Raw genomic sequence first — 14,820 nt, forward strand, 5'->3', positions numbered from 1 at the left:
TTGGTGCTGAACATTTATCTAATTGTCAACATTTTTCTTAGAGGCTTTGGCTATCAGATTATTGAGGTCATTATACATTTGACCTCATGTTATTTTCAACTTTGATTCATAATTTCCTACTTCCAGGAATATACAAATCACGATTTTCTACACACAACATGGTACACGAGAGACAAGTGAGCTAAGAGTCAGATTTTCTACTTCTGTCTCTAAATAAAGATACTCTCTTGGTCTCATCTGTAAAATGAATTTCAACGATAAGATCTCCATGATCCTTTGCAGTACTAAAATACCAGAACACTATGATGTTCTGGAAAAAAACATCCCAAAAACTCATCTGGAAAAATAATTATTAGTTTTGCAAACATCTAGAATTTGAATTAGAGAATTGTCGTAGAATTCATCCAAATTGGTTAAGAATATTTCCTTTTGTGTATATATCTTCCTTTTCATATATTTCTTTCTGTCTAGTTAATGTATTTTAAACCAGAAACATGTTCACTCTTGACTAGTACATATTAAGGCTGTCACACCATAGCAGTATACTCATAATCCTCACAAGATACCATGAACATATTTCTCTTCTCATTCCTCTGTACACAAATTATGACTTTCTGCCCATTAAATATCCTAAGCCCCTCCTCTCTTTGTCTAAATTCTTTGTTGAATTTTAGCCTAATTCAAGCCTTCTTCTGGAGTCTTCCTTTCTCAGACCCACAGTGCTCTTTCTCAGCTGTAAATTATTTCCATACAACATATCTGCCACTTAGCTTGTGACACTTTACATTGTTATTCCCTGGTTCATGGATGTATGTGTTTTCTCCAAACAGATGACTTCACAGTAAGCACCATGGCATGTCTATAAAGCATTTAATAACTCAAATTTAAAATTGAGGGGCGAGTGTGAAATCCTTTATCACTTAGTTCCTAAGACAGGCTCATAAGATGGTTATGTCAGATTTACCTGGGTAACTATTCACCTGATTCTTAAAACCCACACTTGGAGATTCTGACTCAGCTGCACATGGTGTAGGAATAAGCCACAGAGTTTTGAGAACCATCTCTTAGGATCAAAGATCTATCTTGCACACCTTTTTTTCCCAAATACATGAACTGAATTAAATACTACTCTGGTCACATATTTGGTGGTTTTAACTTTTGTAGGTGCTTGTCATTGTATTTGGCTTCTTTTGGATGTGCCTAAGAAACAGGCAATTAATTTACATGCAGTGGGCTCTCTGAACACCTTCGAGGAGTCCAAAGGGTAGACTGGCTTCAAAGTTCTACTTAAATCAGATGCCCCATACTGGGGGGTGAAACACTTAGCCAATCATTTCCTTCTAGAAAAGAAAATTCACAAAATTATTTTGAGAGAGTAAGAACAGGTAGTATATATAGTTGGGAGCCAAAGGGACAGAGAAGGCTCTAATCAGCTGAAGAGAACGGTATAAAGACATTACTCAGTAATAATAGTGGAAGAATTGGGGCAAGAGATTAGCCATTGAGTTACCTCTGAAGCAATGGATTTTTGTTGTTGAATGACCTATTTTCTGAACTGTTTCCAACATCTGAGAGATCTAGCTATGTGGCACTTAGGCTTTTAATTGTCTTCAATTGTCTTCCTTGCTTCTCCATTTATCTCTCCAATAAACCTCCCATTACCTAAAATACCCTGATTGCCTTTTGGCAACTTGAATCTAAAACTGCCTAACGGAGCAACCAAACTCTGTTTAGCTTGTCTAAGTCAATCTGGAAAACCCACACAATAGCATAGCAAATGATGGAGCACTCTGAAGAGCTGTTAGTTACAGCAGCTAGAGGCCTGCCATTTCTCTACACAGCATGTCACACTGTTTAGCACACCTGGTGTCCCAAGCTTCTTTGATAGGCTCTCTTCTGATTCTGTTTCTTGGCAGCTCCTTCTTACGGTTTTCATCTAAACTATGTCAAATTTCATATTCACAAACCACTCTAAAAAATAATTTCCATCTCTGACTTCTTACAAGAGTTTCATCTGTATTTCTATCATTATGAGGCCTGCTGAAGGCAAATCTATCTCCTGTTAGGCTGGTGGGGAGTTGACAGGAGTGTGGGGCTGGTTACATAAGAAGACTGTTCAAATGCCACATTCACACAGAAATAACATAAGTGGCACGTATGCTGGTTCAGATGTGCTTACTATTTATATCTACGGTGAGGCCAAGGATATGTATTTTCAAAAGATTTCCGGGTAGTTTCTATGTCCAACCTCTGTTAAAAACAACAGCATAACCCCAGAGCACTGGAGAGTTATTATACTAAATGACAACTACTACTTGGAAAAAAAAAAGTGCAAACTTAAACTCTTCATATTGTAACAAAAATAGTGCTGTCGGCCGGGCGCAGTGGCTCACGCTTGTAATCCCAGCACTTTGGGAGGCCGAGGCGGGCGGATCATGAGGTCAGGAGATCAAGACCACAGTGAAACCCCGTCTCTACTAAAAATACAAAAAAATTAGCCGGGCATGGTGGCGGGCGCCTGTAGTCCCAGCTACTCGGAGAGGCTGAGGCGGGAGAATGGCGTGAACCCGGGAGGCGGAGCTTGCAGTGAGCCGAGACTGCACCACTGCACTCCAGCCTGGGCAACAGAGCAAGACTCCGTCTCAAAAAAAAAAAAATAGTGCTATCAAGTGCAACATTATAAAAAACTAGTATTTTTTTTCTGCACTTTTCCTAGTCATTTCATTGCTGTCAGATAATAATCTAGATAGGTAATAATATTTTGGTATCATTACGTGCTCTGATATACAAGGAAAGTTAGAATTTGCCCTTTACCCTACCTGTCAACTAAATAGGGCTTAAGAATCTCAGCTGGGCATGGTGGCTCACGCCTGTAATCCCAGCATTTTGGGAAGCTGAGGTGGGCAGATCACGAGGTAAGGAGATCGAGACCATCCTGGCTAACACAGTGAAACCCCGCCTCTACTAAAAATACAAAAAAATTAGCCGGGCGTGGTGGCGGTCGCCCGTAGTCCCAGCTACTCGGAGAGGCTGAGGCAGGAGAATGGCGTGAACCCCGGAGGCAGAGTTTGCGGTGAGGCCAGATCGTCCCACTGCACTCCAGCCTGGGCAACAAAGCGTGACTCCGTCTCAAAAAAAAAAAAAAAACCAAAACAACAAAAAAAAGAATCTCACAGTATCACTTACTGTATAGTTTATCTTTTCATAAAAAGAGATACAACATTTCCTTTGAAACTATAAGTGCTATAGATGAAAATGGATTAATTTTCAAGTATTTTTGGCATCCTAGATAAAATAGAGGATTTCTATTTTTCTTAATTTAGTTTCCATTATAGAACACAGGTCAAACTAAGTACCAGTTATACAGAAACATGATTCTCAATCCTAGAGCTGGGCGAAAGAAAAAAAAAAAAACTTCATCTTTCTTGGGTATTAATCTTGGATTTGATTTGATTATTTCACATCATCAAAACCAAAATTGGCTGACTCTCTAAAGTCAAGAGTAAAATGAAAAACCTGGAGACTCTGCTGGCCTCTCACATAACTCTTGCTGCCCTCAGAACAGATATTTTTAAAAATTTACACTGCAGGAAGGGTGTCAGGAAATCTGAAACCCACATTTCTTCCATTCCCTTGGCATATTTACTTTTAATGGGTGTGGGAAGAAGAGAATTGGAAATGTACCTCTGGCCATATATGAAAACAGAGGGGGTGGGGCTGAAGTCTTATTCTTGTATTATAATCCCATAGTCAGATCTCCCTCTTATGGGATTAGTTTTCTCCCTGATAAAGCTATATAGTGTTGCTATGATCTGTGTAGAAACGTTCTAAAAACGTCCACTGTTAACAGGTGGAAGGAATGTAGGCGTTGAGGAGCTTTTATTTTCTATCAACATATCGCTGGTTCTGCCTAACCAGAGTCTTCAAAATCTCTGAAAAAGGAAATACTGAGCTTTTACTCAGTAGAGAGATGAGCTAAGCTAAAAGAAGGGCTCCTTAGAGAAAGAAAATATAAGTTATTTAAGAAAACTTGGAGGAAAAAGCTCAAGAATGAATATATGCCTAATTCATAAACTGGACAACTGTAATCAGGCATATCTACTGCAGTGTGCTTTACTGAAAGTATAGTTTGGTAATAATAATGCGGTCTTTGAATTTTCAATATCTTTCCATCTCCAATTATGACAATTTGTTGGTGAAAATCTTACGAGATACTCGTTAACGATGATTTATAATGACCAGAAATTATTTTATTACTGTTCCCTTTCATGTTGGCTCTTATTTTGAAAAGTTAAAATCTTGTAGAATTCAAAAGACAATACAAAGTTTATTAGACAATGAACAGTGAAATTATATGAAAAGACAATCTTGCAAATGAAGTCAAAATCATGACAAACTAAGGGAAGATAAAATTTTCAAGTCCTCAAAATGAGCTTAAACCTCATTTGTTATATAAAAATACATATATCTAAAAAGAAACTATATGCTATCAGGGAACAAGAACTATGCCTTATATCTCCTTTGTGTACTTCACTATGCTGAACACATGGCAGGTGCTCAAAAACTTGCTTAACTGAATTTAAAAATCACATAGCAACTTTATATTCATCCTTAATTATATATTAACCACTGAAATTCTGTTCTATTAGTTAAAAATAAAAACATTCATGTTAGTATAAAGATATTACCTATAAGGATAGCCGTGGTACTTGGAACGAAATATTGAAAGTAGAAAACTGAAGAAGAAGACCACCAGGCCCAATCCCACTAGGCAAATTACTAAAAAAACAGACAGAAAATACCATTAGCGTCTAAAAATATGCAAATTAAACCCCAATTGTTTATATTTTTAAATGCATTCAATTACAGTATACTTACATTTAATAGTTCATGGTACATACAGGTACAACAAACCAGATTATCCACAATACAATGTGTTCATTATTTTCCACATTCTTCTCAATGAAAATGTACTATTTGGGGTATGAAAACAACAAAATTGACTGATCTAAGTCTTCTGGAGATGTTCTTCTTTTATAGAGTTCTTACATGTACTAACATGCCCCAGAGTGATCAAAACATGTTATAAACCACAAACAAGATTATTGCCTCTTGCATGATGACGCACTGGCTATATTAGCAGGAACATTTGCATCGTTAGAATGCTTATATAATTTTGATCTTTTCAGATGCTATGCAATAATTTTAGGTTTTTGGTTAGTATTGCCTCACTAAGAGCATGTTATAGAAAGCAAAGAATAAACGCTTGGAGAGAGAAAATATAGTCTAAGTAAGTGAGAACCAGAGGGGAGAAAACTCCCTCCATGGCAGTTAATACTGTCAAAATGTTGTTATTGTTTGTCTTACAAAGAAACTGAGGGCATATTTTATAGTCAAATGTGCTGCGGTCTAGGTTGTCAATATTCCTCTGTCCCAGGAAAGCTGACAATAGGAGCAGTACTTTATTTTCTCATTTCCTTGTTATTATGATTGAGAAGATTTTACTCTAAAGCAGATGCATAATAAGTTTCTTTTGCATATATATTTTGGATATTAAACAAGATTCACTGCAATTAGTACAACCTAAACATGCTTATAAAATTTAAATACTTAAATATCTGAGCCAATTAAAGTATGTTTAGAATAAAAGACAAAGATATTTAAATAAAATTTATTTAAATAAAATTTAAATATTCTGTAAGTAGAAATTAATCTCTTATTTAAATATTCTATAAGTAGAAATTAATCTCTTAAGAAATATCTAAACATCTTTAAGAACACATAAGTTGCACAATATACCTTTTACTCACTTCAGAGAATTCTAAACAATCTGAAAAATATTTGAAGTTATTTGTAAAATAAAAAAAGATTTAAAAAGATTAAAGCAGAAGAAAATAAAGAAAATCAAACAGATCTATATGATTCTATAATAAGGAACTATGATTTTTAAAATTTTTTCCAATATATAAACGAAACCAAGTTTAACTGCAATTCTGGCAATCATAGAGTACGAAAGGTACGGCTTTGTCAAAATATGGTCTGCAAATGTGTCAGTTTTTATTCAACTCTGCAGGAATATCTTCTAAATTTTGAATATGAATTGTGAAACATCACAAACATTTAATAGCATCCAAGTGTAGCCTCTGACACTTCATTTCAGACAACACTCATGCAGCTGAACTTCAAATGAATATTGGGAGAAAATAAAGCAAAAAATGAGTTTGTATCATAAAATTAAAAAAAAAATTTTTGAAAATTATAGAATATCCCTATATGACACATACCAGGACCCAGATACGGCATAATAACAACTTTGCTTATAAAAACCTATAATTAGTTACAAAATTATTTACTCTATACTTCTGAAGTCTGGCATTTTATCTAACACTTCTTTTCCTTCCATCTCCTTTTTTATTTTTCAGAAGAATAAAGCACTCTTTTCATTCCCTTTGCTCCTTTTTAGTAGCCCCATCGGGTTGTGCTCTATCAGAAATGAGGCTTGAAATATGTGATCATCAAGTAAGACAGAAGATAATTACTTGATCCTATGCAGTGGAACAAAATAATGCTACTCAAGTACTTGTATATGGGAAGGGAGAGGAACTCAGCGTAGGGAGGGGTTAGTAATTATTAAAGGAACCATGGCAGCCACATGAGATACTACACCTGTGAAAAGAAAATGCCATAATGAGGCAGATGCATTCTGACGTGGGAACTATTAATCATAGTAGTTGTGGCACATCAAAAATAAAAATCACACCAAAAAGGAGTAATTTAAAAGTCTTAAAATATGTTTTCCAGCTCGCTTTCATACACACACATGTACGCACATGACATGAATAAACAATTTGGGGGTGGGTGGGAGCTGGAGTTAGAGAAACATCTACCAAGAGAGGAGTTGGAAATGGTGATTTAATAAATTCAGTATCATATTACTATGATAAATATTGTAAGATTTAAAAATTTACTACACATTTCTTATTTACCTTAAGACAGGCTATACAATAAACACATTAACAGTATCTCCTCCACACAGACCAATGGAACAGAATAGAAATCCCAGAAATAAAGCTGCACACTCTCAACCATCCCATCTTCAACAAAGCTGACAAAAACAAGCAATGGGGAAAGGACTCTCTATTCAATAAATGTTGCTGGGATAACTGGCTAGCCATATGCACAAGAAAGAAACTTGGCCCCTACCCTTCACCATATATATGAAAAGTTACTCAAGATGCATTAAAAACTTAAATGTAAGACCTAAAACTTTAAAAATCCTAGAAGAAAACCTAGGAAATGCCTGTCTCAATTTGGCCTTGGCAAAGAATTTTTTTTACTAAGTCTCCAAAGGCAACTGCGAATAAAAACTGGCAAGTGGGACTGATTAATGAGCCTCTGCACAGCAAAACAACAAGACAGAGTAAACAGACAACCTACAGAATGGGAGAAAATTTTTGCTAGCTACGCGTCTGACAAACATCTAGTATCCAGAATCTACAGGGAACTTAAATCCCCAAGCAAAAAACAACCCTATTAAAAAGTAGAAAAAGGACACGAACAAGCATTTCTTAAAAGACACACAAGTGGCCAGTGAACATGTGAAAAAATATTCATCATCACTACTCAGCAGAGAAATGCAAATCAAAACCACAATGATATACCATCTCACTCCAGTCAGAAGGGCTATGATTAAAGAGTCAAAAAGCAAATACTGGTGAGGTGGTGCGGAAAAGGGAATGCTTATGCACTGTTGTTAGGAATGTAAATTAGAGCAGCTACTGTGGAATGCGGTTTCGAGACTTCTCAAAAAACTTCACACAGTGCTACCTTTGGCCCAGCAATCCCCTTACTGGGTATACACCCAGAGGAAAATAAATCATTCCACCAAAAAGACACATGCAGTCTTATGTTTAGTGCAGTCTTATGTTTACTGCAGCCTTATGCACAATAGCAAAAAAATGAAATCAACCCAGGTTGATTCCATGGTGCGTATATACCACGTCAATGATGGACTAGATGAAGAAAATGTGGTACATATGCACAATGGAATACTATGCAGCCAAAAAGAACAAAATCTTGTCCTTTACATCAAAATGAATGCAGCTGGAGGCCCTTATCCTAAGTGAATTAACACAGAAACAGAAAACCAAATACCACATGTTCTCACTTGTAAGCGGGAGTTAAACATTGTGTACATACGAACTTAAAGATGAGAACAGACACGACTAGAGTGGGGATGGAGGGAGGGAGCGTGTAGGTTGAAAAATCACCTGTCTGGTACTAAGCTCATTATTGGGTGATGGGATCCGTACCCAAACCTCTGTATCATCCAAAATACCCATGGAACAAACCTACACATACACCCCCAAATCTAAAATAAAAGTTGAAATTACTAAAAAGAATGTCCTCATAGGCATAATTTGTCAATCCTAAGGACATGATGTTTATTCAAAAGATAAATAAAATTCGACATGATAAAGTAATGTGTTCCTTTCTTTTGTAGTTTCTTTAAAACAGATGATACCATAGGAAAGGAGGGCAGGGTAAATAAACTGTGTATTACATCAAAAACACTTCAACCCCTAAGACTTTTAAGTATTTCGAAAGCACTATGATTTGTTTACACACATCACCCTAGCTAAAAACCCATGAAGTCTGCATTTTTATTTTAAATATCTTAATACTCTTTTTCAGATACCTATACTGCTCATACATAAATTTTGGGTTTTAAAGAGAGTTCAGAAATGCAAAGAAAGAAAAAAATAACAGGTTTGTGGGCATATCAAATCATATAGGGACTTGATATTAACTATTAAAAGGTCTGTGGCAGCAAACAATCGACTGTCCTTTGCTTCTCAGAGCACATTTTCCCTGTGTGTTCTTCTCTTTTTGCTAGAAAACTCTTTACTTCTCAAAAACCTCCTATGTTTTTCTACAATTCTGAGACAAATGATCCCATCAAAGAAAAACCACAGAATTAACTTGCTTAAAAACATAATACCGGAAAACTTCGTGGATCAATGGAAAAGGCAAAGACCCTGGAAAAGATAGATAGTATCAATAGATGCCCTTTAAAAAAGGTTAAAGGAAGCTTTGGAACGAATCGAAAGGTAATAGATTATCTCAGTGTGCAATAGCTATGCAGAAGCTTCTTCTAAGTCAGGCTTTGAGTGCACCCGATTCTTGTAGCAGAGGGAATATGTTACATGCCAATAAAATCTCTGAAGACTCTGCCCTCAAAATTTTCCATCTCTCTGTGCCGGGTGGAATTACAACAAAGACTATGGCTTCAGCAGGGATGGATTAGAGCACCCTGACAAGAGTGAAGGACAGCTCCACTTCATAAGCAAATCCACAGAAAACTACCCAGTCCCCTTTGGAAGAAATATATTTTCAAGTCTATGAACACATCCCAGCAATAGACAAAAGTTAAAATCTTCATCAAACCAGAACATTTCTTTAGAAGTTTGTTTACAAAGGGCTTTTATGTATTATTTCCCATTTGACTTAAATGAACCTTAAGACTAAAATGAAATTACAAAAATGGCAACACAGAGACTTACTCCGTCTTTTTCCAACATCGCCTTTCGAAGTTGCTGCTTCATTTAGAAGAACCATCCCCATGGTGATAGCAGCATCTGCAGTAGTTGTCAAGGAAGCCGTAGACATAGATGTGAATAAAATCTATTAATTTTTCTGGCTCTGAACAGTGTTCCAGAATGGTTAAATTACAAATGCACACAGAGGTAAATACAATGAATTACCTTTAAAGAACATAAAATTACCATTCTTTGTGTGAGCAAATATGCCTTAATTTTAAAAATTTATAACCTGAAACTTCAATTTGTGATATATTGAGAAGCTAATTCTAAAGGTTCTTAAATTCCAGGATTTTCATAGCAGATATAAACTATATGGACTCTCAAAACCAGTTACCACATTTCACATTATACATAAAGATATGACCTGCTTATAGACATGACACGTCGTTGACATACTTCATTTTCATAACGTGTGTGTAAATAGCTTTTTCTTCTAAATGCGTTTTTTCATAGATTTTGTTTAGTTGAAATCTTTATAAAGGTCAGGTATCATGTCACTTGAAAATCTGGGGTTATACAATTAACAATCTTACAAAAGCAAACAAGCATATTATAATAAAACGATTTAATGAATCTAGCAAGACACTGAGCTAGTCAGCTAAGTGATACCTGAAGAATGAGATCACAAAATTACTTCTGTATTTAATACCTGCTTGCAACAGGATGGATATACTCATGCTATGTTGCATAATGCCAGAATTAAGAAAATGATGGGAGATTTTCATCTTCATAAAAACATTCTTTGCCATGTCATTACAACATTTTTGACACTGTCGACTGTTAAGATTTTAGAACTCATCGATTCTGAAAATATATTTATGTATTTTGCCCAAGTGATTAATGGATTCAAAATTGAAGAGAAAAATGAAACAATTCTAGCCCAGAACTTCCTCAATTTGCTTAATTTCATTATGATTCCCTTGTAATTGTTTCTACTGCTATTTGTGTATAAACAGCTTCAATACATCTCCTGTGCAGGATGTCTCTATCAACAAAAGCTCAAAGGATAGTATTGCGTAATATATGAGCAGGTGGAGGAGGTCAGAGAAAATTCTGCAGAGAACATTTCCTCTGTGAGTCTTGTTTTTATAACCGTATTGTGGAAATTCTGATTATTAATAAATTATAATGTTCATATTTGAATCTGTATTCATGACCATATTATCCAACTTTTGGATAATGATAAATGCCTGACTTCTCTAGTAAGGCATTTACGCTTCCATGACCTCTCTATACAAAAGGTTTTTCAAACTATTGTATCTGTTTTAGCATTGGAATCCTTTCTAGAAAAAAGGAAAATAGTTGAATGAGATCCCATTTGTCGATTTTGGCTTTTGTTGCCATTGCTTTTGGTGTTTTAGACATGAAGTCCTTGCCCACGCCTATGTCCTGAATGGTATTGCCTAGGTTTTCCTGTAGGATTTTAATGGTTTTAGGTCTAACATATAAGTCTTTAATCCATCTTGAATTAATTTTTGTATAAGGTGTAAGGAAGGGATCCAGTTGCAGCTTTCTACATATGGCTAGCCAGTTTTCCCAGCACCATTTATTAAATAGGGAATCCTTTCCCCATTTCTTGTTTTTATCAGGTTTGTCAAAGATCAGATAGTTGTAGCTATGCGGCATCATTTCTGAGGGCTCTGTTCTGTTCCATTGATCTATGTCTCTGTTGTGGTACCAGTACCATGCTGTTTTGGTTACTGTAGCCTTGTAGTATAGTTTAAAGTCAGGCAGCGTGATGCCTCCAGCTTTGTTCTTTTGGCTTAGGATTGACTTGGCAATGCGGGCTCTTTTTTGGTTCCATATGAACTTTAGTTTTTTCCAATTCTGTGAAGAAAGTCATTGGTAGCTTGATGGGGATGGCATTGAATCTATAAATTACCTTGGGCAGTATGGCCATTTTCACGATATTGATTCTTCCAACCCATGAGCATGGAATGTTCTTCCATTTGTTTGTATCCTCTTTTATTTCATTGAGCAGTGGTTTGTAGTTCTCCTTGAAGAGGTCCTTCACTTCCCTTGTAAGTTGGATTCCTAGGTATTTTATTCTCTTGGAAGCAATTGTGAATGGGAGTTCACTCATGATTTGGCTCTCTGTTTGTCTGTTATTGGTGTACAAGAATGCTTGTGATTTTTGTACATTAATTTTGTATCCTGAGACTTTCCTGAAGTTGCTAATCAGCTTAAGGAGATTTTGGGCTGAGACAATGGGGTTTTCTAGATATACAATCATGTCATCTGCAAACAGGGACAATTTGACTTCCTCTTTTCCTAATTGAATACCCTTTATTTCCTTCTCCTGCCTGATTGCTCTGGCCAGAACTTCCAGCACTATGTTGAATAGGAGCGGTGAGAGAGGGCATCCCTGTCTTGTGCCAGTTTTCAGAGGGAATGCTTCCAGTTTTTGCCCATTCAGTACGATATTGGCTGTGGGTTTGTGGTAGATAGCTCTTATTATTTTGAGATACGTCCCATCAATACCTAATTTATTGAGAGTTTTTAGCATGAAGGATTGTTGAATTTTGTCAAAGGCCTTTTCTGCATCTATTGAGATAATCATGTGGTTTTTGTCTTTGGTTCTGTTTATATGCTGGATTACATTTATTGATTTGCATATGTTGAACCAGCCTTGCATCCCAGGGATGAAGCCCACTTGATCATGGTGGATAAGCTTTTTGATGTGCTGCTGGATTCGGTTTGCCAGTATTTTATTGAGGATTTTTGCATCAATGTCAATTGGTCTGAAATTCTCTTTGTTCTCACTCATAGGTGGGAATTGAACAATGAGAACTCATGGACACAGGAAGGGGAACATCACGCTCCGGGGACTGTTGTGGGGTGGGGGGAGGGGGGAGGGACAGCATTAGGAGATACACCTAATGCTAAATGACGAGTTAATGGGTGCAGGAAATCAACATGGCACATGGATACATATGTAACAAACCTGCACATTGTGCACATGTACCCTAAAACCCTAAAGTATAAAAAAAAAAATAATAATAATAATAAAAAAAATGTTAAAAAAAAAAAAAGAAAAAAGGAAAATAAAAACCTATGTTTGGAAGCCTAACGTATACAAGAGAAAAAGCCCCTGCCACCCCTGCACAGTATCAACCCTCCCCACCATACACATACCATAAACTAGCACTACACTTTTAGAGATCCATGCTACATAGCTTGAAAATCACTGAAATTTTTATGAAATTCCTGCCTTTCAATCATGTAGCAGTAGCCTAAAAAGAATATTGTAAGATAATGACTGTTTTGTATTACCAGTATGGTAGTCTGTAGACTTTAAATTAAAGTGTTTTGGACCATCTACTTGTATACGTTACCCCGAATCCGCAGACATTGGACATTGTTAATAACAACATGATAAAAATTAAAAACTTGTTTCACTAAAACTGTTCATATGTAGGAGATTTCTACTGCTTAAAACTCAGTTTTCTAGAGCAGATAGATGTGACTGATATGGATCCTTAACAAGGAGTTACTGTTTCCCCTTTAATCATTTTTCCTGCAATACCTTTTACGTTCATGTATAAATTTTTATCTACACATTTATATTATATACACATATTTAATCTAATAATTCAAATAGAATTGCAGATTATTTTACTATGACTTTTTTTTTTTTTTTTAATTTTTAGAGACAGAGTTTCACTTTGTAGCGCAGGCTGCAGTGCAGTGGCACGATCTTGATTCACTGCAACCTCTGCCTCCCAGGTTCAAGCGGTTCTCATGCCTCAGTGTCTCGAGTGGCTGGGAGATCACAGGAGTGCACTGCCATGCCTGGATAAATTTAGTATTTTAGTAGAGATGGGGTTTCGCCATGTTGGCCAGGCTGGTCTTGAACTCCTGGCCTTAAGTGGTCTGCCTGCCTCGGTCTCCCAAAGTGCTGGGATTACAGTTGTGAGCCACTGCACCCAGCTACTATGACATTTTTAAATATTCAAAACATAAAAAGCATTTAACATGAATTTATGTAGACATTAAAAGTAAAACATACATTCATTTTATGATTCATCTGCTAAGCAGCTTCCTCAATTCCATTAATGAATCATGGGAGAAATGGCAGTATTTCTATTACTGGGGAAAATAAAGCCTACAAAATAAAATGTATGACAGTTTTAATGGGAGTAAAGCAATATATTAGTATGTTCTTAGGGTCAAATTTTATACACATATAAATGCACATGTACACAACATGTTATCGGTTTATACACAAAGACATGAACTAAGGGAAAAGTATATTTACAGGGCATTAATTATGGTCACCCAAGTATAACATATCCCTATAAATGTATCTTAATATCATTTTTTACTACTCTCCCTCTCTATTGTTACAATGTTGAAAACTAAGAATAACATGTTTCTCATGTGAATTGCTTAAATTCAAACAATGTGGCAACAGAAAATTACGTCCATGTTTGTAAGAGTATACCATATTTTATTGCTTTATCTTACTAATGGCATTTGTTTCCAAATGCTTGCTACTACAAACGTTCCTGCAGAGAATATATTTTCACAGGTCTCCTAGTCTACATGTGCAATATTTTCTCTATGGTCTATAACCGTAAGTGGAATTTTTGAGAGGTTTGGTAAGTGTATTTTCAAATTTGCTACGTACAATCATACTGCTCTCTAAAATGAGCAACGTTAGTTCAAGTTCTTACATTTCACTAACACAGTACTACCCAATTACTGATTTTATCAAACTGATAAGGAAAGAGTTGTATCAGTAGCTCACCACTTGGTTCTGAGCATCTTTTGATATGTTCATTCCTCTTTTTTGGGTTTAATCTTTGGTACACTGCTTTTTTTTTTTTTTTTTTTTTTTTTTTTGGTCCATTTTTCCAAAAGCACGGTTGCTTTTTCTTAACTTGGAGGACAACATTTTTTTTTCTAGATACGAACTGACTGAAGTATTGCATTCAGATTCTCCTGTATATTTGTATTTTAAATTATTCTGTCATGTAGAAAGCTTTAATTTTAATATGGCCAAATTTATGCATCTTTTCCCTTATGAGTTTTGGTGGTTGTTTCCTGCTTTAGAAATCAAATCCTCCTTCTAGGTTTCTAGCCTTTTCTCCTAATACCTTCAAAGCAAGTCAGGTAATAAGGAGATCTTTGAACTTGTTATTCCCACTGCCTGAGGTACTTTTCCCTGGGATGGCCATGTAATTTACTCCCTCACTTCCACTGGGTCTCTGTTCAA

General features: G+C 35.9%; 1 protein-coding gene across 9 annotated transcripts in view; it reads right to left on the minus strand.

Moving 5' to 3' along the window:
* The window catches only part of TUSC3 (tumor suppressor candidate 3), a 340,062-nt gene that overhangs the window by 12,359 nt on the left and 312,883 nt on the right, over positions 1 to 14,820 (minus strand). For 7 of the 9 annotated variants that reach the window (XM_055287491.2, XM_055287430.2, XM_055287440.2 and 4 more), the window contains 2 exons: positions 9,564 to 9,638; positions 4,689 to 4,779 (listed from right to left, as the gene is read on the minus strand). In XM_055287491.2, coding sequence (XP_055143466.1) covers positions 4,689 to 4,779; positions 9,564 to 9,638 — 166 coding nt within the window. Of the gene's footprint in view, positions 1 to 4,688; positions 4,780 to 5,785; positions 9,039 to 9,563; positions 9,639 to 14,820 lie in introns of those variants that run through there. The other 2 variants (XM_055287465.2, XM_055287458.2) reach the window with 2 other exon arrangements.

This window comes from Symphalangus syndactylus, chromosome 1 (genome assembly GCF_028878055.3).
Source record: "Symphalangus syndactylus isolate Jambi chromosome 1, NHGRI_mSymSyn1-v2.1_pri, whole genome shotgun sequence".
Taxonomy (NCBI): domain Eukaryota; kingdom Metazoa; phylum Chordata; class Mammalia; order Primates; family Hylobatidae; genus Symphalangus; species Symphalangus syndactylus.